Raw genomic sequence first — 24,465 nt, forward strand, 5'->3', positions numbered from 1 at the left:
TACTCATTCCCGAGTGGGCTCCAGAGTGACGCAGCGGTCTTAGGCACTGTGTCTCAGTGCTAGAGGTGTCACAACAGACTCTGGTTCGATTCCAGGCTGTGTCACAACCGGCCGTGATTGGGAGTCCAATAGGGCGGCTCACAATTGGCCCAGCGTAGTCTGGGTAAGGGTTTGGCCAGGGTAGGCTGTCATTGTAAATAAGAATTTGTTTTTAACTGACTTGCCTAGTTAAATAAAGGTTAAAAAAAATACTTTGAAAGTTTCTTCAAGTGCAGTCGCAAAAACCATCCAGCGCTATGATGAAACTGGCTCTCATGACGACCACCACAGGAATGTAAGACTCAGAGTTACCTCTGCTACAGAGGATAAGTTCATTAGAGTTAACTGCACCTCAGATTGCAGCCCAAATAAATGCTGCACAGAGTAAAAAAAGGAACAAGACACATCTCAACATCAACTGTTCAGAGGAGACTGAATCTGGCCTTCATGGTCGAATTGCTGCAAAGAAACCACTAAAAGACACCAATGAGAAGAAGAGACTTGCTTGGGCCAAGAAACACGAGCAATGGACATTAGACTGGGGGGAAGTCTGCTTTGCTCTGATGAGTCCAAATGTGAGATTCTTTGTGAGACGCAGAGTAGGTGAACGGATGATCGCCGCATGTGGTTCCCACTGTGAAGCATGGAGAAGGAAGTGTGATGGTGTGGGGGTGCTTTCCTGGTGACACTGTCAGTGATTTATTTAGAATTCAAGGCACACCTAACCAGCATGGCTACCACAGCATTCAGCACGCCGTCCCATCTGGTTTGCGCTTATTCGGACTATCATTTGTTTTTCAACAGGACAATGACCCAACACCCCTCCAGGCTGTGTAAGGGCTATTTAACGATAGCGATGGAGTGCTGCATGAGATGACCTGGCCTCCACAACCCAATTTGAGATGGTTTGGGATGAGTTGGACCTCAGAGTGAAGGAAAAGCAGCCAACAAGTGCTCCGCATATGTGGGAACTCCTTCAGGACGGTTGGAAAAGCATTCCTCAGGAAGCTGGTTAAGAGAATGCTGAAGAGTGTGCAAAGCTGTCAAGGCAAAGGGTGGCTACTTTTAAGAATGTAAAATTCAAAAGGCATTCGCACATCTGAGCAATCTTATTTGCAGGTGCATGGTAACAGTTGAATAAGATGAATGAAAAAGGAAACCGCACACTGCTCTTGATAGTATCACTGATCTTTAATAAGCATACGTATCGGTCTCACGGCCTTCGTCAGAGCTTTTGTGATTTTTTTTAAAATAGCACCCTTATGTAGACCTACTCATAAGAATGTAAAATCTAAAATATATTTTGATTTGTTTAATACTTTTTTTGGTTACTACATGATTCCATATGTGTTATTTCATCGTTTTGATGTCTTCACTATTATTCTACAATTTAGAAAATAGTAAAAATAAAGAAAAACCCTGGAATGAGTAGATGGGTCCAAACTATTGACTGGTACTGTATTCTATATTACATTTAAAAAATATATTTTGCTACTGTTACATTGTTTAGAATTAGAGTGCATTCTCATTGCGTGCTTCAATTAACCCGTAGCCTACTCTTTGATTTACTACGTTTTAACTGGTGGAACTTATTCGTTTTAGGTTGTATGCCTATTCTGTTTTTGTGTACTTGAACTAAATAGTAAAATAATCATTTTTGGAGGACAAAGTGTGTGTTTGATTTAATTCACTACTTCAATGAAAGTAAAGAAGGCTGATTTAAAAATGTTATAATATTCCTTTCAGTAGCAGCTACAATATGATACAGCAACAGGTAGAAATGTTGGAACTAACGTAAGTCGTGTGTAACCAACCTTTATTTTGAAAAACGATCCAGGAAGTAGGTGACATCTTGTTTCCGGAACAAGAAGAGTTGTGTGAAGAAGAGTACGGTTTATGTTGGAAACCGTGAAGTCTTAAGACGTTGACTGAATGCAATGCAAATTACTATAACATAAGCGTTTAACATAGAACCAAGGACATGTCCGATACTGTAGCCTTTCATGCTCAGCTAGTCTCCATCATTGAGGTTTTGGCGAATGCAGCCGTTGCCGAAATCTGCAAACTTGTAGATGACGGCCATGCTGCCTTACGTTTGGAAATTTCCCATAGTCAGAAAGAAATTGATAACCTGCGGAAGAAGCTGCTTTTGACAAAATTCCAGAATTCTCGACGGAGCGCAGAGAAATTGGGAGTCCTGCGACGCACAGTTCACCGACGCGTGGACACCGATAATTTCACCCGGGCAAGGGCAAGAGAGAGCTTCGTAAAAAAGCCAACAGACAGACTTGAATATTGTAGGTTTTAACTTTATTTCAAAACGTTAAAATTAATGGGTTATGTGAAATATATAACGTTTGAGCGTTGTTCTTTTCTGGTGCAGTGCAGAATTGTTTTGCCGACAGTGAAGGGAGCAACTTTACGCAGAATGTAGCCAACTGGAGAGACTCAGGACGCACAGCAACAGACCAGGATTGGGGCATGCAGGTCAGTTGTCATAGACATGGTCAAATGTATTTTATTTATTTTCTCATATTTCAAATGGTGTTGGGAATATTTTTCGAATAAAATGTTCCTGATGAATACCAAACAAAGATTGCAGATATGCAAGAGGCACCTCTTATCAAAATGGAGAACCATGGCACCAGCAGAACAGAAGGTATTTTTGTTAATTTTACACTTTGTTGCTTGACTAATCCTTCAATGTTTATTGCAGTATTTGATTAACTTCTTAGTCATAACCCATAACTAATAAGGAAAAGAAGAATCAGTCTCCACTAAAGGTCGCTGATGTTGTTCCCCATTTCAGAGATTGTCCAAATGGTCAGTGAGAGCAGTGAGAAGATCGTGGCAGAACCAGGTTCTTCATCATCTACTGAAACCACAGACCTGGACCAGCAGGGCAACCGAGACAGAGCTCCAGACACCTCAATCGATATAGAACCTGAAAACCAGAAGTTCCAGCATCCAGCGTCACAATACAACAGAGCAAGACAGGACCATCAGGTTGCTGAGTGTGTGACCTGGGAAACTGACCATCAACCCATAGAATACAGCCTGTCCCAATGGACAGAGAACCAAGAGACTGACAACCGAACTGTGAATGCACTTCACAATGCTGGGCCAGACTCCAAGAGGCTGTCTGGACATCCAGAGAAGAGAGGGGTGTCTGGTAACTCTGGGGTCTGCATGTCAGCTTTGGGCTCTCTGGACTGGCTGCCTGATGTGGTGATGGTGGACACGGTTCCTATTAAAGTGGAGGCAGATATGAGTTCAGAATGGAGCATAACTGGCCAAGAGGCCACATCTGGAGAGGTCTGTTCAGACAGCAGGCAGCTTGTGGACAACAGAGGAAGAGGGGGAATGGAGTCTGGACAGACAAAGTGTCCCACTGACACTGAAAACACAGAGCAAGGGACAACTGTAGGATCAAGGTCCAAGATGTCAGATTTCAATGGACTGTCCAACCGAAACAGCTTTTCATCCCCAAGGGTTACCCTCCACCAGGTTGCCCAAAGAGGGAAGCCAGCCCACTTCCCAAATTTCAACAGAGGCTCCACTTCTTCACCGAAAGGCATAGAAAAGCAGCCGCAACAGCTAACGCCTTGCACGCCCAAGAGTCAGCTTCGGTGCGGCCTCTGCGGAAAGCCCTTCCACCAGCCGGCGCACCTGCGGAGTCACATGCGGGTCCATACGGGGGAGAAACCGTACGGCTGCAGCCACTGCACCAAGCGCTTCTCCCACAGCCACCAGCTGAAGATGCACGAGAGGGTTCACACTGGAGAAAAACCGTTTCAATGTGTCTACTGCGGGAAGTCCTTCACCCAGTCTGGCAACATGAAGAAGCATCTCCTCGTCCACACTGGTGGCAGGCCACAGGACATTGGGCTGCCCTGAGTGTCCCAGGGTGAAGTTTTCCCTAGGTACAGATCTAGAATCAGCTTCCTCTCCCACAATCTTAACCTTTACCATTAGTATTAAGAAATGCAAAACTGACCCAACATCAGTGTCTAGGGGCAATTTAACACTACTGTACCCAGCGTAATGAAATGCAGGGCCAGTAGTTTTTCCGCAGAACGTGACCAGACCGGGGGAAAACTCGTGGTCCTAGTTGTAAGGGGAATGGCTCCACACTCGTGGGTTTTCATATGAAAACTGAGTCAATGTGTTTTTAACAGTTTGATTGGTTTCCACATTGAATGGTTCCGGTGTGTAGTGGTTGTGTTTTCAGTTTACTGGCTTGATGCTTGGTCCAGAGTGGATAGATAATGTATAAGTTATGAAGAAGACTCGATCCTGAGCTAGCCTAGCGACTCACACTAAATGATTCAGCTGCTCTGTCGTTCACTACATACTTTAGTCTGAGACTGCCATCATTGAAGTTGTTTGTGGTGATGAGGGGCACTATGGGTGTTGTACAAAATAAAGTAATCCGTGATTGGATCGTCTCTAACCAATTAAGAGTGTCCATGCCAATGACGAATTTTCAAACCATAGCTTTAATCATGCGTTTTCTGACTCTGGCCCAACCCAATCGGTTTCTGGACCAATCAGACAGCCCTGAATGTGTTCCATTCAATGAAGGGTCGGTGAGGTACTCCGATCTGGACTCATTGCTCTCAAGAAACTGACATCTGAGGGAGTGGCGTAGGGTTTGGCCAGAGCAAAGAGTCTTGGTAGCCAGGAAAATCCTGAGCCCCAGTAGTATCTGAAAGTAGAATCCAGTACATTGTGGTTACAGGTTACTGTGAATGACGACATAAACCATTATATTCTTGCTGTATGATTGCTGCACTGCATACACCCCTATTACCAATGTAATTATTAGTGCGGTTTGCGAAGCACGAGATCCCACTTTAAATCTTCGTCATACTTTATATTATTCTTATTTGGAACGCTACTCCTCTTACACCGTTTAAGCTAGAAACGCCATTCAAACTTTAAACATGCAGAGCGGTCAGGACCAATAAACTACTGAGCTTTTTGTCCCTTATTTACTTCAATAGTTTTTATTCAACATTCTAAAGGTCCTATTGTGACATCATCAACTCCCAGACTTCCAACATCCATTCACGGTGAACAATTAAACTTTTGACACATCTGCAATTTTGACCACTTTTCCAGCACTTTAGATAAAAACCTAGAGGGTATGACATTGAGGTCTACTTCTCTGGTATTTAAATCTGGAATCAGAACATAATTATCTACTACCAATCAAAAGTTACAGCTGTTTGTCTGAGTTTAGAGTGACGAAAAGCAGCTAACTAAGGTCAGCTAACAGCTCTCATGTCTCGTCATTGAGATGCCCAAACGAAGCCGTTGCTGTGGATACCAATGCATTTCAATGGCAAAAAAGTGGCATATACTAGAATGGTAACATTCTTTTAATAATCTACATTAACAGTATCTCCTCTTTCACCATTTTACATGATCAACTCCAAACCAACATTCATATGTTCAGACAAACCCTACTTAGATTGCTTGTCAAAAGATTTGATACTATATATACACAAAAATTGGTAGAAATGAACATAGGTTTGAATGAGAACCATAGGAATACAGAGGTAGCTTTTCAAAATGGTCTTGCTACATGACCAACTTCAAAGCATTCAGGTTATCCAACCTTCACTCGTTAAGATCTTTATCAACTACAGATTTGCATAAAATAACTCTGCACCGTTCAAGCTGGAGACACCAAACCAGCTTTCACATGTTCAGGCTATCCTAAATTCAAATTATTGAACTTATATCAACTACAAATATATAAATTAGCATATCAATAAAAGGTTACAGCTCTTTGTCGGAGTTTAGTGACCAAAAGTAGCTAACTAACGTCAGCTCTCTCATGTCTCATTGAGCCGACTAAACGGAGCCAATGCTATAGATACTCACGAGATCAGCTATTGATACTAACAGGAAGTTACTGTGTTAAGCAACCGGGCGCTGGTAGGGCCTGAACGTCACCGGCATGGGTAGGGCTCGGCCTAAAATGTCATGCCTTCCTGCTTTTCTTTTCATTCAAACTTCTGACCACTTTCCCAACAGAAACTTAGTGTATGACATCGTCCTCTACATCACTGCTATTCAAGCTGAAACGGTGATCACTGTTAGCCTAAATAGTTTATTTATTAGATACAACTATTCAGTAGGTCTACATAGCTATCAGTAGGTCTACATACAAACCTATTATACATAGTTCAACTACCACTAAAATACACTGCTCAAAAAAATAAAGGGAACACTTAAACAACACATCCTAGATCTGAATGAAATAAATTATCTTATTAAATACTTTTTTCTTTACATAGTTGAATGTGCTGACGACAAAATCACACAAAAAAATCAATGGAAATCCAATTTATCAACCCATGGAGGTCTGGATTTGGAGTCACACTCAAAATTAAAGTGGAAAACCACACTACAGGCTGATCCAAGTTTGATGCAATGTCCTTAAAACAAGTCAAAATGAGGCTCAGTAGTGTGTGTGGCCTCCATGTGCCTGTATGACCTCCCTACAAAGCCTGGGCATGCTCCTGATGAGGTGGCGGATGGTCTCCTGAGGGATCTCCTCCCAGACCTGGACTAAAGCATCCGCCAACTCCTGGACAGTCTGTGGTGCAACGTGGTGTTGGTGGATGGAGCGAGACATGATGTCCCAGATGTGCTCAATTGGATTCAGGTCTGGTGAACGGGCGGGCCAGTCCATAGCATCAATGCCTTCGTCTTGCAGGAACTGCTGACACACTCCAGCCACATGAGGTCTAGCATTGTCTTGCATTAGGAGGAACCCAGGGCCAACCGCACGAGCATATGGTCTCACAAGGGGTCTTAGGATCTCATCTCGGTACCTAATGGCAGTCAGGCTACCTCTGGCGAGCACATGGAGGGCTGTGCGAACCCCCCCCCCCCCCCCCAAAAAGAAATGCCACCCCACACCATGACTGACTCACCGCCAAACCGGTCATGCTGGAGGATGTTGCAGGCAGCAGAACTTTCTCCACGGCGTCTCCAGACTCTGTCACGTCTGTCACGTGCTCAGTGTGAACCTGCTTTCATCTGTGAAAAGCACAGGGCGCCAGTGGCGAATTTGCCAATCTTGGTGTTCTCTGGCAATTGCCAAACGTCCTGCACGGTGTTAGGCTGTAAGCACAACCCCCCACCTGTGGACGTCGGGCCCTCATACCACCCTCATGGAGTCTGTTTCTGACCGTTTGAGCAGACACATGCACATTTGTGGCCTGCTGGAAGTCATTTTGCAGGGCTCTGGCAGTGCTCCTCCTGCTCCTCCTTGCACAAAGGCAGAGGTAGCGGTCCTGCTGCTGGGTTGTTGCCCTCCTACGGCCTCCTCCTACGGCCTCCTCCACGTCTCCTGACATGGAGACGTGGAGGACAACAGACTGGCCTGTCTCCTGGTAGCGCCTCCATGCTCTGGACACTACGCTGACAGACACAGCAAACCTTCTTGCCACAGCTCGCATTGATGTGCCATCCTGGATGAGCTGCACTACCTGAGCCACTTGTGTGGGTTGTAGACTCCGTCTCATGCTACCACTAGAGCGAAAGCACCGCCAGCATTCAACAGTGACCAAAACATCAGCCAAGAAGCATAGGAACTGAGAAGTGGTCTGTGGTCACCACCTACTGAACCACTCCTTTATTGGGGGTGTCTTGCTTATTGCCTATAATTTCCACCTGTTGTCTATTCCATTTGCACAACAGCATGTGAAATTTATTGTCAATCAGTGTTGCTTCCTAAGTGGACAGTTTGATTTCACAGAAGTGTGATTGACTTGGAGTTACATTGTGTTGTTTAAGTGTTCCCTTTATTTTTTTGAGCAGTATACTTTTTAAAGATCTGTCAACACTAGATGTATCATCATATTTCCTTCCCCAAATAATAGCCTAAATGTTTCTAATTCCTTATGAGTTTCTCCCTTCCACCACAACAGCAAGTCTTCATATTCAGAAAGCAAAAAAGTTGCAGAACCATGATTTCTTTTCTCTCGTTTTATGACAGACCACAACCAGAAACAAGCATTTTAGCAAAGCTTGAATTAATGAATGGATATGCAGCAGGGAAAACGACAGGGCATCTGACTAAAGATGCACGGCATATTGCCAACAAGACAAGTCCAAAATAATATTTGAGTTTCTGACTTTGAACAGCAGACTTGTGAGTTTCCTACAATACTCTGTACTGTTTGATCATTATATCATCATTCAACAAAAATCGAACTTGATTTACACTGAATGTTTTACAAAAGTAAATCATGCATTTATTTATCTGAAACCCGAGCATGAATGGTTGAGTTGCTTTGCTTTCCTTGGAGTGTTGTCCACATGATCCAGCCTTTTATTACCATCGTCTGACAGAAGATAGCTTTGTCTTTCTTCTTCCAGTTTTCACACTCAACTACTGTAGTTCAGACATTTTTGTGATCTAACTGCCCCACAATCCAAAGAAACAAGGTTTATATAGTAGTCTATCAACGTAATCAGACCAATTGTTTTACTACATTTTAATTGTACTATTTGCTTTAAATAGTAAAGTGAAACTTTAACTTCTTCCACTACCACAAAAAATACTTGAAAAGCTAAAGCAAGCCCCACAACATTACTTCATGTAAAGTTACCATCTAGTTAGCAGTGGTTTTGTATTTAGTGTCATTTATTTGAAAATCAAGTCTCCTAAATGTTATTTACACTGAAAAAATATATGAACGCAACAATTTATATTTTACTGAGTTACAGTTCATATAACTGCATTTATTCACAGTCAACTGAAATAAATGCTTTAGGACCTAATCTATGGGTTTCACAGCTGGGAATACAGATATACATCGGTGGGTAACATACCTTAAAAAAAAAAAATTAAAAAAATTCTGGGATCTTTTATTTCAGCTCATGAAACATGGGACCAACACTTTACATGTAGCATTTATATTTTTGTTCAGTGTAGTTGTTTACCCATTACTCAGGACTATCTGAAATCCCATTGGCTATTTATTCATTATATATTCAGATATTTAAATCCTTCAACTGTTACATTGTTCCGAGTTAGTGCATTCTCAGTGTGGTGCTTCAGTTCGTTTTGAGACTACTAACCCTTAGCCTTCTCTTTGATTTACTTATTTTTAACTGAAGGAATACATTTATTCCTTTTAAATTCAGGCTGTATGCGCATTCTGTATTTTTGTACTTAATCATTATTTTTGGAGGTCAGTATAATTTTTTTTTAAATTCACTTAATTGAAAGTCAATGAAGGCTGATAAAACAACATTTAATTCCTTTCAGTAGCGGCTACAATAGGATACAGCAGGTGGCAATGTTGGAAGTTCGAACCAACATATATCGTGTGCGTAATCAACATTTTATTTTGAAAAGCCAACCCTTATTCTAAAAAAAGATCCAGGAAGTAGCGTAACAAAACAAACGAGATGTTTGTGAAGTATACGGTATATGGTGTGAACTGTGTAGTCTCAAGACGTTCACTGAATACTCAAATGCAAATTACTTTAACGTAAGTGTTTAACATAAAGGACATGTACGATACTGTCGCCTTTCATGCTCAGCTAGCCTCCATCATTGAGGTTTTGGCGAATGCAGCCGTTGCCGAAATCTGCAAACTTGTGGATGATGGCCATGCTGCCTTACGTTTGGAAATTTCACATAGCCAGAAAGAACTGGACAACATGCGGAGGAAGCTGCTTTTGACAAAATTCCAGAATTCTCGACGGAGCGCAGAGAGATTTGGAGCCCTGCTACGCACAGTTCACAGGCGCGTGGACAGCGGTCATATTGGTCGGGGAAGAGGGAGCTTCGTTGGAAAGTCAACAGGCAGAGTTGGATATTGTAGGGTTTTTTTAACCTCATGTAAACACTTTAAAAATAATTGGTAATGTATAATATATAACGGTTATGAAGGGTTCTCTTTTCTGGTGCAGTGGGAAATCGTCTTTCCGACAGTGACAGAGGCAACTTTATGCAGGATGTCACCAACTGGAGAGACGCAGGACGCACAGGGATAGACCAGGATGGGGGCATGCAGGTCAGTAGACATAGACACGGTCAAATTGATAATTTATGTTTGCATATTTCAAGTGGTGGTGGGATTTTTATTTTGCCCACATTTTACCAGGTAAATTGACTGAATACGTTTTCATTTACAGCAAGGACCTGGGGAATAGTTACAGGGGAGAGGAGGGGGAATGAATTAACCAATTGTAAACTGGGGATTATTAGGTGGCCATGATGGTATGAGGGCCAGATTGGGAATTTAGCCAGGACAACGGGGTTAACACCCCTACTCTTATGATAAGTGCCATGGGATCTTTAATGACCACAGAGAGTCAGGACACCCGTTTAACGGCCCATCCAAAAATCTGTTGGGTGGCGGAATGTCCCTAATCATTGTTTTCTCATTTAAAATGGTGTTGGGAATATTTTTCTAATAAAATGTTTCTTATGAATACAAAACACAGACGGCAGATATGCAAGAGACACCTCTTATCAAAATGGAGAACTTTCACACCAGCAGAACAGAAGGTATTTTATTAAATCTATCCAATTTACACTTTGTTGAGTAAAGCCTTTATTGCAGTGTTTGATACACTTCTTAGTCATAAGCCATAACTAATAAATAAGGCAAAGAAGAATCGGTCTCCACTACAGGAAGCTGATGTTGTGTCCCATTTCAGAGATTGTCCAACTGGTCAGTGAGAGCAGTGAGACGGTTGTGCCAGAACCAGGTTCTTCATCATCTACTGAAACCACAGACCCTCTGGACCAGCAGGGCAACAGACACAGAGCTCCAGACACTTCACTCAATATAGAACCTGAAAACCAGACGTTCCAGCATCCAGCATCACAATACAACAGAGCGAGACAGGACCATCAGGTTGCTGAGTGTGTGACCTGGGAAACTGACCATCAACCCATATCATACAGCCTGTCTCAATGGACAGAGAACCAAGAGACTGACAACCGAACTGTGAATGCTCCTCACAATGCAGGGCCAGACTCCAATAGGCTGTCTGGACATCCAGAGAGGAGAGGGGTGTCTGGTAACTCTGGGGTCTGCATGTCTGCTTTGGGCTCTCTGGACTGGGTGTCTGATGTGGTGATGGTGGACTCAGTTCCCATTAAAGTGGAGGCAGATATGAGTTCAGAATGGAGCATAACTGGCCAAGAGGTGACATCTGGAGAGGTCTGTTCAGACAGCAGGCAGCTTGTGGACAACAGAGGAAGAGGGGGAATGGAGTCTGGACAGACAAAGTGTCCCTCTGACACTCAACATCCAGAGCAAGGGACAACTGTAGGATCAAGGTCCAAGATGCCAGATTTCAACGGACTGTCCTCCCTAAACAGCTTTTCATCCCCAAGGGTTACCCTCCACCAGGTTCCCCAAAGAAGGAAGCCAGCCCACTTCCCAAATTTCAACAGAGGCTCCACTTCTTCATCAAAAGCCATAGAAAAGCAGCCACAACAGCTAACGTCTCACTCCACCCAGAGGCAGCTCCGGTGTAGCCTCTGCGGAAAGCCCTTCCCCCAGCCGGCGCACCTGCGGAGGCACATGCGGGTCCATACGGGGGAGAAACCGTACGGCTGCAGCCACTGCACCAAGCGCTTTTCCCACAGCCACCAGCTGAAGATGCACGAAAGGGTGCACACCGGAGAGAAACCGTTTCAATGTGTCTACTGCGGGAAGTCCTTCACCCAGTCCGGCAACATGAAGAAGCATCTCCTCGTCCACACTGGTGGCAGGCCACAGGACATTGGGCTGCCCTAAGTGGAGTTTTTCTACACAATGTGACCAGACCAGGGAAAAACTGGTCTCCCCCCATAGTTTCTATTCCCTCTTGTCTAGTTCTTCTTCCACCCTAGTTGTAAGGGGAATGGCGCCACACTACTGTGGTTTTCATATGAACACTGGGTCCATGTGTTTTTAACAGTTTGGATAGATACCACATTGAACGCTACCCTCTGTGTGTAGTGGTTGTTTTCAGTTCAGCTGACCTTGATGCTTGGTCCAGAGTGGACTGATAATGTATATTATTAAAGGTGAAGATTTTAAACATCACATTTTAGTCAGTTAGCAGAAGCTCTTATCCATAGCGACTTACAAGTGCAATAAGAGTTAAGTACTTTGCTCAAGGCACATCAACAGATTTTACAGCTTGGTTGCTTCGCAATTGGAACCTGTGACTTTTCGGTTACTGGCTCAACGCTCTTAACCGCTAGGCTACCTGCCGCTAGGCTACATCCTTCTGAATTTGTTACCAATAGTATTCATATCAAACAGTAGTTAAGAGTTCAGGAAGCACTGGACAGGTGCCTAGGAGAGCGAGGTCTGTTGGTGGTCGAAAGCTCGTTGCTCGTTTCTGTTTTTACTTGGACGAACAGAGCCGGGGAGGAGGATTGTCTTAAGTCTCTTGTGTTGTCTCTTGTCGTGATGTTTTTTTTCCTATATTTATGTGTTATATATTTTTTATCCAAGCCCACGCCCCTGCACAAAGTCTTTTGCCTTTTGTTGGCAGTCATTGTGAATAAGAATTTGTTCTTAACTGACTTGCCCAGTTAAATAAAATAAATACAAAATTGTGACATTTTGGCCTTACCCAGGCCTCCTTTAATAGTAAATATTTCAGTAGATGCTACAAAGCAACATTTGGTGTCATATTCAACTTTACTGCTTGCTCTGTAATATGAGTAGTATTTTGATTGCAATAACACATTTCTTACCTTCTTTTTACACGCTTAAGCACTCGGCGGTCCTGTTCTGTGAGCTTGTGGGGCCTACCACTTCGCAGCCGTTGTTAACCACTTCGCAAAAATGCTGTTGAGCAGGGCAGATATGTGATGAACTGACTTGTTGGAAAGGTGCCACATTGAAAGTCACTGAGCTCTTCAGTAAGGGCATTCTGATGCAACTGTCCCTATGGAGATTGCATGGCGGTGTTGGCAATTGTATACAACAGGTGTGGCTGAAATAGCCAAATCCAATAATTTGAAGGTGTCCATATACCTTTGTGTATATATAGTGTATTATTTCCAGTGTTTATAGCATAAAGGCCTGGGGGGTTGTGTAATTCAAATAAAAACAGAGGGGAAGAGGTGAACGTTAGGCGAATTTGTAAGACATGACATTGCAAGATGCAGATTACCAAAACAGAGCACGCTTCTGCCTTCTGCTTCTCTTGTTCACGCTGGCCTGCCCACTGTCTCTTCGCTAATGCTGCTAATGTGTGTTCAGTCTTTGGTCTGTTGCGTGTAGAAAATCCTAGTCAATTCATGGCACCGATTTCTATGGTCAGTCTTGCGGGCACGAGGTAGTCTACACGATTTTTTTTTGTCTCATATGAAATTATAGTAGTCTTCCGGTAGCCTGTATCGATTACGCTTTTCAGACATAATGGAATGTTGCCACTTCAAATCCCGTCGTCTACTGCATGTTTGTTTCTCTGTCTGTTAGGCTAGGTATTACACTACGGTTATTAAAATACCGTCACGAAACTTTATCTGGTGATATGAACGGTATTTTATTTGTCTGTAAAGGAATGCCGCTTCTGAAGCAGGATAAAAATTCATCACTATTTAACCAGAACTATCAATCAAATAATTGCTGCCTGCACGCAGTCCACTCTCCTAAAAAAATCACTAACGTTTGTTAAATACCGTGATTTACCGAGACATTTTCTAAAAATAAAACGCATCTAGCTACCATACCAAAAATAAAAAAACAGATCAATCAGCGATGTTTATTGTTGTCTGGGGAAAAAATACTACATTTTACACCGGAGCATAATTATACTGGCTGAAAAGATACAGACCTGATGCGCCACTTTTTTGTTGTTGTTGTCTGAAAGGTATCAGTTGTAGCTATCTGTAGCTGCCTGTCATACATAGTTAATACGACCATTATTCTGCATTGTAAATTAACGTGTTATTTTATCATTTTGTTCTTCTCGTTTAAACGGAAAAACGATATATAAATGGCCGTTTAAACAGTAAGCAAAATTGTCAATTTGTCACATCTCTAATTGAAAGTATACTATATTTTTATTTGGCTTCTTATTTTTACAAATATTGCCAAACATACTTTACAGGCAAATCAAAGTTGTGGCAGTTTTACTTTATGTCCCATTTTATACGGATAAATTGGCAATGTAACCAATCACAGCCCTCCTTTTACTTCTATCATTGCACATCCTGCAAATCACTAGCAGAGGGTGACCATTTTGAATCCAATTTCACATTCACTCTCTTGGAAATCCTTAAAAATGTCATCATAAAAGCAGCAGAGATCCCACTCGATCTTTGGTATGCACCGACAAATTACATAATATGGAGTCTTGCAGGAGTCCTGGGTAAGCAAAATATCACACATATTCCAACAATTCATTTTTTTATTATTTAAGATGCATGTCAAATATATGTCAACAATACTTACTCCAAAGAACCCTTCTATGGATTAAATTGAGTGAAAATCCCCCAAATAATAGTTTTGTGAGGAATTGCCCATAAATGTTTGACATGTAGCCTACCTAGTGACTGCCTATCTTCTTTTTATATATAAAACACAACTGCTTTAGGGACCAACGACAAACACTTAATCAATATAGGCGACTAAAACACTGAAAGCATTGAATTGATTCACTTGCTTGCAGCTACTTCTGGAGTCACTGGTGTGGATCTTCCGGAATGTGTGGATGGGAAGACAGGTTCCAGTAGCCTATCTCTGGTCTGCAGAACCTTACACCATCTTGACAAATAAATAAATTAGGACGTACTCCACAGGGAAGGTTCGTAACCACGATGACATACAGTGCCTTGGAAGGTATTCAGACCCCTACAGACTTTTTCTACATTTTGTTAGGTTACAGCCTTATTCTAAAATGGATTAAATATAAAAATGTCCTCCGCAATCTACACACAGTACCCCATAATAACAAAGCAAATAACAGGTTTTTACAAATGTTTGCTAATTTAATCAAAATGAAAAACAAGTATTCAGTCCCTTTGCTATGAGACTCGAAATTGAGCTCAGGTGCATCTTGTTGCCATTGATCATCCTTGAGATGTTTCTACTACTTGATTGGAGTCCACCTGTGGTAAATTCAATTGATTGGACATGATTTGGAAAGGCACACACCTGTCTATATAAAGGTCCCACAGTTGACAGTGCGTGTCAGAGCAAAAACCAAGCCATGAAGTCTAAGGAATTGTCCGTAGAGCTCAGAGACAGGATTGTGTCGAGGCACAGATCTGGGGAAGGGTACCAAAATGTTTCTGCAGCATTGAAGGTCCCCAAGAACACAGTGGCCTCCATCATTCTTAAATGGAAAAAGTTTGGAGCCACCAAGACTCTTCATAGAGCTGACCGCCAAGCCAAAATGAGCAATCTGGGGAGAAGGGCCTTGGTCAGGGAGGTGACCAAGAACCCGATGGTCACTCTAACAGAGCTCTACAGTTCCTCTGTGGAGATGGGAGAACCTTCCAGAAGGACAACCATCTCTGCAGCACTCCACCAATCAGGCCTTTATGGTAGAGTGGCCAGACGGAAGCTACTCCTCAGTAAAAGGCACATGACAGCCCACTTGGAGTTTGCCAAAAGGCACCGAAAGTCTCTCAGACCATGAGAAACAAGATTCTCTGGTCTGATGAAACCAAGATTGAACTCTTTGGCCTGAATACCTAGTGTCACATTTGTAGGAAACCTGGAACCATCCCTACAGTGAAGCATTTTGGTGGCAGCATCATGCTGTGAGGATGTTTTTCAGGAGCAGGGACTGGGAGACTAGTCAGAATCGAGGCAAAGATGAACAGAGCAAAGTACAGAGAGGTCCTTGATGAAAACCGTCTCCAGAGCGTTCAGAACCTCAGACTGAGGGCGAAGGTTCACCTTCCAATAGGATAATGACCGTAAGCACACAGCCAAGACAACGCAGGAGTGGCTTCAGGATAAATCTCTGAATGTCTTTGAGTGGCCCAGCCAGAGCCCGTTCTTGAACCCGATCGAACATCTCTGAAGAGACCTGAAAATAGCTGAGCAGCCACGCTCCCCATCCAACCTGACAGAGCTTGAGAGGATCTGCAGAGAAGAATGGGAGAAACTCCCCAAATACAGGTATGCCAAGCTTCTAGCGTCATACCCAAGAAGACTCGAGGCTGTAATCGCTGGTAAAGGTGCTTCAACAAAGTACTGAGTAAAGGGTCTGAATACTTATTTCAATTTTTTTTATAAATTAGAAACTTTTCACACCCGTTTAACGGCCCATCCAAAAATCTGTTGGGTGGCGGAATGTCCCTAATCATTGTTTTCTCATTTAAAATGGTGTTGGGAATATTTTTCTAATAAAATGTTTCTTATGAATACAAAACACAGACGGCAGATATGCAAGAGACACCTCTTATCAAAATGGAGAACTTTCACACCAGCAGAACAGAAGGTATTTTATTAAATCTATCCAATTTACACTTTGTTGAGTAAAGCCTTTATTGCAGTGTTTGATACACTTCTTAGTCATAAGCCATAACTAATAAATAAGGCAAAGAAGAATCGGTCTCCACTACAGGAAGCTGATGTTGTGTCCCATTTCAGAGATTGTCCAACTGGTCAGTGAGAGCAGTGAGACGGTTGTGCCAGAACCAGGTTCTTCATCATCTACTGAAACCACAGACCCTCTGGACCAGCAGGGCAACAGACACAGAGCTCCAGACACTTCACTCAATATAGAACCTGAAAACCAGACGTTCCAGCATCCAGCATCACAATACAACAGAGCGAGACAGGACCATCAGGTTGCTGAGTGTGTGACCTGGGAAACTGACCATCAACCCATATCATACAGCCTGTCTCAATGGACAGAGAACCAAGAGACTGACAACCGAACTGTGAATGCTCCTCACAATGCAGGGCCAGACTCCAATAGGCTGTCTGGACATCCAGAGAGGAGAGGGGTGTCTGGTAACTCTGGGGTCTGCATGTCTGCTTTGGGCTCTCTGGACTGGGTGTCTGATGTGGTGATGGTGGACTCAGTTCCCATTAAAGTGGAGGCAGATATGAGTTCAGAATGGAGCATAACTGGCCAAGAGGTGACATCTGGAGAGGTCTGTTCAGACAGCAGGCAGCTTGTGGACAACAGAGGAAGAGGGGGAATGGAGTCTGGACAGACAAAGTGTCCCTCTGACACTCAACATCCAGAGCAAGGGACAACTGTAGGATCAAGGTCCAAGATGCCAGATTTCAACGGACTGTCCTCCCTAAACAGCTTTTCATCCCCAAGGGTTACCCTCCACCAGGTTCCCCAAAGAAGGAAGCCAGCCCACTTCCCAAATTTCAACAGAGGCTCCACTTCTTCATCAAAAGCCATAGAAAAGCAGCCACAACAGCTAACGTCTCACTCCACCCAGAGGCAGCTCCGGTGTAGCCTCTGCGGAAAGCCCTTCCCCCAGCCGGCGCACCTGCGGAGGCACATGCGGGTCCATACGGGGGAGAAACCGTACGGCTGCAGCCACTGCACCAAGCGCTTTTCCCACAGCCACCAGCTGAAGATGCACGAAAGGGTGCACACCGGAGAGAAACCGTTTCAATGTGTCTACTGCGGGAAGTCCTTCACCCAGTCCGGCAACATGAAGAAGCATCTCCTCGTCCACACTGGTGGCAGGCCACAGGACATTGGGCTGCCCTAAGTGGAGTTTTTCTACACAATGTGACCAGACCAGGGAAAAACTGGTCTCCCCCCATAGTTTCTATTCCCTCTTGTCTAGTTCTTCTTCCACCCTAGTTGTAAGGGGAATGGCGCCACACTACTGTGGTTTTCATATGAACACTGGGTCCATGTGTTTTTAACAGTTTGGATAGATACCACATTGAACGCTACCCTCTGTGTGTAGTGGTTGTTTTCAGTTCAGCTGACCTTGATGCTTGGTCCAGAGTGGACTGATAATGTATATTATTAAAGGTGAAGATTTTAAACATCACATTTTAGTCAGTTAGCAGAAGCTCTTATCCATAGCGACTTACAAGTGCAATAAGAGTTAAGTACTTTGCTCAAGGCACATCAACAGATTTTACAGCTTGGTTGCTTCGCAATTGGAACCTGTGACTTTTCGGTTACTGGCTCAACGCTCTTAACCGCTAGGCTACCTGCCGCTAGGCTACATCCTTCTGAATTTGTTACCAATAGTATTCATATCAAACAGTAGTTAAGAGTTCAGGAAGCACTGGACAGGTGCCTAGGAGAGCGAGGTCTGTTGGTGGTCGAAAGCTCGTTGCTCGTTTCTGTTTTTACTTGGACGAACAGAGCCGGGAGGAGGATTGTCTTAAGTCTCTTGTGTTGTCTCTTGTCGTGATGTTTTTTTCCTATATTTATGTGTTATATATTTTTATCCAAGCCCACGCCCCTGCACAAAGTCTTTTGCCTTTTGTTGGCAGTCATTGTGAATAAGAATTTGTTCTTAACTGACTTGCCCAGTTAAATAAAATAAATACAAAATTGTGACATTTTGGCCTTACCCAGGCCTCCTTTAATAGTAAATATTTCAGTAGATGCTACAAAGCAACATTTGGTGTCATATTCAACTTTACTGCTTGCTCTGTAATATGAGTAGTATTTTGATTGCAATAACACATTTCTTACCTTCTTTTTACACGCTTCAGCACTCGGCGGTCCTGTTCTGTGAGCTTGTGGGGCCTACCACTTCGCAGCCGTTGTTAACCACTTCGCAAAAATGCTGTTGAGCAGGGCAGATATGTGATGAACTGACTTGTTGGAAAGGTGCCACATTGAAAGTCACTGAGCTCTTCAGTAAGGGCATTCTGATGCAACTGTCCCTATGGAGATTGCATGGCGGTGTTGGCAATTGTATACAACAGGTGTGGCTGAAATAGCCAAATCCAATAATTTGAAGGTGTCCATATACCTTTGTGTATATATAGTGTATTATTTCCAGTGTTTATAGCATAAAGGCCTGGGGGGGTTGTGTAATTCAAATAAAAACAGAGGGGAAGAGGTGAACGTTAGGCGAATTTGTAAGACATGACATTGCAAGATGCAGATTACCAAAACAGAGCACGCTTCTGCCTTCTGCTTCTCTTGTTCACGCTGGCCTGCCCACTGTCTCTTCGCTAATGCTGCTAATGTGTGTTCAGTCTTTGGTCTGTTGCGTGTAGAAAATCCTAGTCAATTCATGGCACCGATTTCTATGGTCAGTCTTGCGGGCACGAGGTAGTCTACACGATTTTTTTTTGTCTCATATGAAATTATAGTAGTCTTCCGGTAGCCTGTATCGATTACGCTTTTCAGACATAATGGAATGTTGCCACTTCAAATCCCGTCGTCTACTGCATGTTTGTTTCTCTGTCTGTTAGGCTAGGTATTACACTACGGTTATTAAAATACCGTCACGAAACTTTATCTGGTGATATGAACGGTATTTTATTTGTCTGTAAAGGAATGCCGCTTCTGAAGCAGGATAAAAATTCATCACTATTTAACCAGAACTATCAATCAAATAATTGCTGCCTGCACGCAGTCCACTCTCCTAAAAAAATCACTAACGTTTGTTAAATACCGTGATTTACCGAGACATTTTCTAAAAATAAAACGCATCTAGCTACCATACCAAAAATAAAAAAACAGATCAATCAGCGATGTTTATTGTTGTCTGGGGAAAAAATACTACATTTTACACCGGAGCATAATTATACTGGCTGAAAAGATACAGACCTGATGCGCCACTTTTTTGTTGTTGTTGTCTGAAAGGTATCAGTTGTAGCTATCTGTAGCTGCCTGTCATACATAGTTAATAGGACCATTATTCTGCATTGTAAATTAACGTGTTATTTTATCATTTTGTTCTTCTCGTTTAAACGGAAAAACGATATATAAATGGCCGTTTAAACAGTAAGCAAAATTGTCAATTTGTCACATCTCTAATTGAAAGTATACTATATTTTTATTTGGCTTCTTATTTTTACAAATATTGCCAAACATACTTTACAGGCAAATCAAAGTTGTGGCAGTTTTACTTTATGTCCCATTTTATACGGATAAATTGGCAATGTAACCAATCACAGCCCTCCTTTTACTTCTATCATTGCACATCCTGCAAATCACTAGCAGAGGGTGACCATTTTGAATCCAATTTCACATTCACTCTCTTGGAAATCCTTAAAAATGTCATCATAAAAGCAGCAGAGATCCCACTCGATCTTTGGTATGCACCGACAAATTACATAATATGGAGTCTTGCAGGAGTCCTGGGTAAGCAAAATATCACACATATTCCAACAATTCATTTTTTTATTATTTAAGATGCATGTCAAATATATGTCAACAATACTTACTCCAAAGAACCCTTCTATGGATTAAATTGAGTGAAAATCCCCCAAATAATAGTTTTGTGAGGAATTGCCCATAAATGTTTGACATGTAGCCTACCTAGTGACTGCCTATCTTCTTTTTATATATAAAACACAACTGCTTTAGGGACCAACGACAAACACTTAATCAATATAGGCGACTAAAACACTGAAAGCATTGAATTGATTCACTTGCTTGCAGCTACTTCTGGAGTCACTGGTGTGGATCTTCCGGAATGTGTGGATGGGAAGACAGGTTCCAGTAGCCTATCTCTGGTCTGCAGAACCTTACACCATCTTGACAAATAAATAAATTAGGACGTACTCCACAGGGAAGGTTCGTAACCACGATGACATACAGTGCCTTGGAAGGTATTCAGACCCCTATAGACTTTTTCTACATTTTGTTAGGTTACAGCCTTATTCTAAAATGGATTAAATATAAAAATGTCCTCCGCAATCTACACACAGTACCCCATAATAACAAAGCAAATAACAGGTTTTTACAAATGTTTGCTAATTTAATCAAAATGAAAAACAAGTATTCAGTCCCTTTGCTATGAGACTCGAAATTGAGCTCAGGTGCATCTTGTTGCCATTGATCATCCTTGAGATGTTTCTACTACTTGATTGGAGTCCACCTGTGGTAAATTCAATTGATTGGACTTGATTTGTTAAGACACACACTTGTCTATATAAGGTCCCACAGTTGACAGTGCATGTTAGATCAAAAACCAAGCCATGAAGTCGAAGGAATTGTCCGTAGATCTCAGAGACAGGATTGTGTCGAGGCACAGATCTGGGGAAGGGTACCAAAATGTTTCTGCAGCATTGAAGGTCCCCAAGAACACAGTGGCCTCCATCATTCTTAAATGGAAAAAGTTTGGAGCCACCAAGACTCTTCATAGAGCTGACCGCCAAGCCAAAATGAGCAATCGGGGGAGAAGGGCCTTGGTCAGGGAGGTGACCAAGAACCCGATGGTCACTCTAACAGAGCTCTACAGTTCCTCTGTGGAGATGGGAGAACCTTCCAGAAGGACAACCATCTCTGCAGCACTCCACCAATCAGGCCTTTATGGTAGAGTGGCCAGACGGAAGCTACTCCTCAGTAAAAGGCACATGACAGCCCACTTGGAGTTTGCCAAAAGGCACCGAAAGTCTCTCAGACCATGAGAAACAAGATTCTCTGGTCTGATGAAACCAAGATTGAACTCTTTGGCCTGAATACCTAGTGTCACATTTGTAGGAAACCTGGAACCATCCCTACAGTGAAGCATTTTGGTGGCAGCATCATGCTGTGAGGATGTTTTTCAGGAGCAGGGACTGGGAGACTAGTCAGAATCGAGGCAAAGATGAACAGAGCAAAGTACAGAGAGGTCCTTGATGAAAACCGTGTCCAGAGCGTTCAGAACCTCAGACTGAGGGCGAAGGTTCACCTTCCAATAGGATAATGACCGTAAGCACACAGCCAAGACAACGCAGGAGTGGCTTCAGGATAAATCTCTGAATGTCTTTGAGTGGCCCAGCCAGAGCCCGTTCTTGAACCCGATCGAACATCTCTGAAGAGACCTGAAAATAGCTGAGTAGCCACGCTCCCCATCCAACCTGACAGAGCTTGAGAGGATCTGCAGAGAAGAATGGGAGAAACTCCCCAAATACAGGTATGCCAAGCTTCTAGCGTCATACCCAAGAAGACTCGAGGCTGTAATCGCTGGTAAAGGTGCTTCAACAAAGTACTGAGTAAAGGGTCTGAATACTTATTTCAATTTTTTTTATAAATTAGAAACTTTTCTAAAAACCTGTTTTGGTTTTGTCATTATGGGGTGTTGTGTGTAGATTGAGGGGGGGGAAACGAATAATCAATATTTGAATAAGGCTGTAACCTAACAAAAGTGGAAAAAGTCAAGGTGTCTGAATACTTTCAGTCTAAAAAAAAAGCCTATGGGATTCAGGCAATTGTTTTTCTTTCGTTTATTCAATGTCATGCAGTGCTCTGAGGAGAATTTCATGAACCATATGTTTCCCCCAAAATCTTAAATTCTTACAAACATCATTGTATGTCAAAACTGCACGCAGACACCTCAGTGTCTGTGTCCCATAGACCTAAGATTCTTTACTTGTGCATTCATATTCCATGTATTCCATTCTGGTTTGTCTGACAATCTGTTCTCTTCTGTGTTTCTTTTCCAGAGATCTGATCCTGAACCCCAGTAGTTACTGAAAGGAGAAGCCAGTACATTGTGGTTACAGGTTACTGTGAATGACGACATGAACCATTATATGCTCGCTGCGCTACTTACACCCATATTACCAATGTTATTATTACAAATGTTTATTTTTATTTACAATGTTGTAATTTATTGTAAAAACAAAAGGCAATGTTGTTTAGCTATTACTCAGGACAATAAGAGATCCCATTGTATATCCAGATATTTAAATCTTTCTACTGTTACATTGTTCAGAGTTAGAGTGCATTCTCACTGTGGTGCTTCAGTTAGTTTGGAGACTACTAACCCATAGCCTACTCTTCAATTGACTTACTTCAAATTGAAGGAATGTATTTATTTCCTTTAAATTCAGGTTGTATGCTAATTCTGTATTTTTCTACTTGAACCAAATAGTAAAATAATCATATTTGGAGGACACAGTGTTTGTTTTAATTCACTTAATTGAAAGTCAAAAGGCAGATTTTTGTTTGTAACATTTGATTCCTTTCAGTCGCTACAATATGATACAGCAACAGGTAGCAATGTTGGAACTAACATAAGTTGTGTGTTTAACCAATCTTTATTTTGAAATCCGACCTTTATTATGAAAAAAGATCCAAAGTAGAAGCCATTTTTTTTGTTTCCAGAACAAAAATAAACAAAAAAGAGAACCTGTGAGAAGCTAGCCACAATAAGGATTAGCCACAATAGTGGAATTTACAGGTTGTCTTCAAAATAAAAGTTCCCAATTGACGGATTCAAACGGATACAAGTGGAATCATGCCTTGGGTGCGTATGTAAATTCACTCTGGCTATCTACTCCGATTTCAGAGCACTCTCGTTCGAGTATGCCAGAGCACAGAATAACTGAGTTTACTAACACGCAACACTAGTTGAATATGACGGGTGTCAGTAAAGGTTGACATAAAACGTTATTCAATTGTTGCTAGCAGCACAGTTAGTCACTAATGCTCTAGATAACAACATGAAAACAGCCTACCTAGCCCTGCTCGGGTTAGTAAAATGGTCAGAGTGAGGTGGTTTCTCATTTGTGTATGGAAGTAGCTAGCAAACTAGCCATCTTTAGCCAGTTTGCTTCGGCGCTTGACTGCAGTTGTGAGGTCAGAATGCTCCGATCAACCCTACTCCTCGGCCAGAAAGAAACACTCTGAATTTTCAAACGAACGATCTGACAACACTGAATTTGCAAACGGCTCAGAGTGCACTTTGACACACTGGAGGTAATTTACGAATGCACCCCTTATTTTGACTAGATAATGCTAAACAAGTTATTATTGAGTCACAAATCTCTTTTACAAGAGAGACCTGTATACATTATAAAACTAATTAAGCACCCAAAATAAACATATTTAATAATAGGTTGGAATGTTATATAAATTCAACAAAAGACAATTTAGTTATTTTGATACAAAAAAAGTGACAGTTAATCCCATTGTGGATGTATTAGATTAGAATTGCATTGGGGGCATAATTATATGCACTGTACAACCTTACCTATGCATCTTGGGTCCATGAAATGGGTTATCAGCCTACTCAGTGACACCAACAGATTACAATTCTGAAGAGTTTACACATAATTTAGCGTTGTAGCGCATATTGTGGGACTGTGAAATGAGCCACATTAAGCTCTAAGTAGGCTTATACCCCATTGCAATATGAACAGTACCTGTCAAAACTTTGGACACACCTACTCATTCAAGGGTTCTTTATTTTTTACTATTCTCTGCGTTGTAGAATAATAGTGAAGACGTACTATGAAATAACACATATGGAGTCATGTAGTAACCCAAAAAAGTTAAACAAATCAGAAATATATTTTAGATTCTTCAAAG

At 42.2% G+C, this 24,465-nt stretch overlaps 3 protein-coding genes and 1 long non-coding RNA gene across 4 annotated transcripts; all 4 read left to right on the plus strand.

Moving 5' to 3' along the window:
• The first annotated feature begins 1,882 nt into the window (after positions 1-1,882).
• On the plus strand, positions 1,883-5,032 carry LOC106602176 (zinc finger and BTB domain-containing protein 6). The gene is made up of 4 exons (XM_014194658.2): positions 1,883-2,336; positions 2,423-2,526; positions 2,635-2,698; positions 2,849-5,032. Exons 1-4 carry the CDS (start codon positions 2,021-2,023, stop codon positions 3,934-3,936), a joined length of 1,572 nt encoding a protein of 523 aa, XP_014050133.1. The 5' UTR covers positions 1,883-2,020; the 3' UTR covers positions 3,937-5,032.
• A 3,922-nt stretch (positions 5,033-8,954) lies between these two features.
• LOC106602177 (zinc finger protein 814) lies at positions 8,955-12,643 on the plus strand. Its single transcript, XM_014194659.2, has 4 exons — positions 8,955-9,892; positions 9,985-10,088; positions 10,522-10,585; positions 10,738-12,643. The coding sequence occupies exons 1-4, from the start codon at positions 9,583-9,585 to the stop codon at positions 11,826-11,828; spliced, it is 1,569 nt and encodes a 522-aa protein (XP_014050134.1). The 5' UTR covers positions 8,955-9,582; the 3' UTR covers positions 11,829-12,643.
• Positions 12,644-16,376: 3,733 nt separating this feature from the next.
• On the plus strand, positions 16,377-18,017 carry LOC106602256 (zinc finger protein 16-like). The gene is made up of 2 exons (XM_014194778.2): positions 16,377-16,488; positions 16,641-18,017. The coding sequence occupies exons 1-2, from the start codon at positions 16,434-16,436 to the stop codon at positions 17,729-17,731; spliced, it is 1,146 nt and encodes a 381-aa protein (XP_014050253.2). The 5' UTR covers positions 16,377-16,433; the 3' UTR covers positions 17,732-18,017.
• A 417-nt stretch (positions 18,018-18,434) lies between these two features.
• On the plus strand, positions 18,435-23,048 carry LOC123742413 (uncharacterized). The gene is made up of 2 exons (XR_006769539.1): positions 18,435-20,742; positions 22,596-23,048. It is a non-coding gene; the product is annotated as an uncharacterized lncRNA (long non-coding RNA).
• Positions 23,049-24,465: the final 1,417 nt, after the last annotated feature.

Source organism: Salmo salar, chromosome ssa04, assembly GCF_905237065.1.
Source record: "Salmo salar chromosome ssa04, Ssal_v3.1, whole genome shotgun sequence".
NCBI classification, from domain to species: Eukaryota; Metazoa; Chordata; class Actinopteri; order Salmoniformes; family Salmonidae; genus Salmo; species Salmo salar.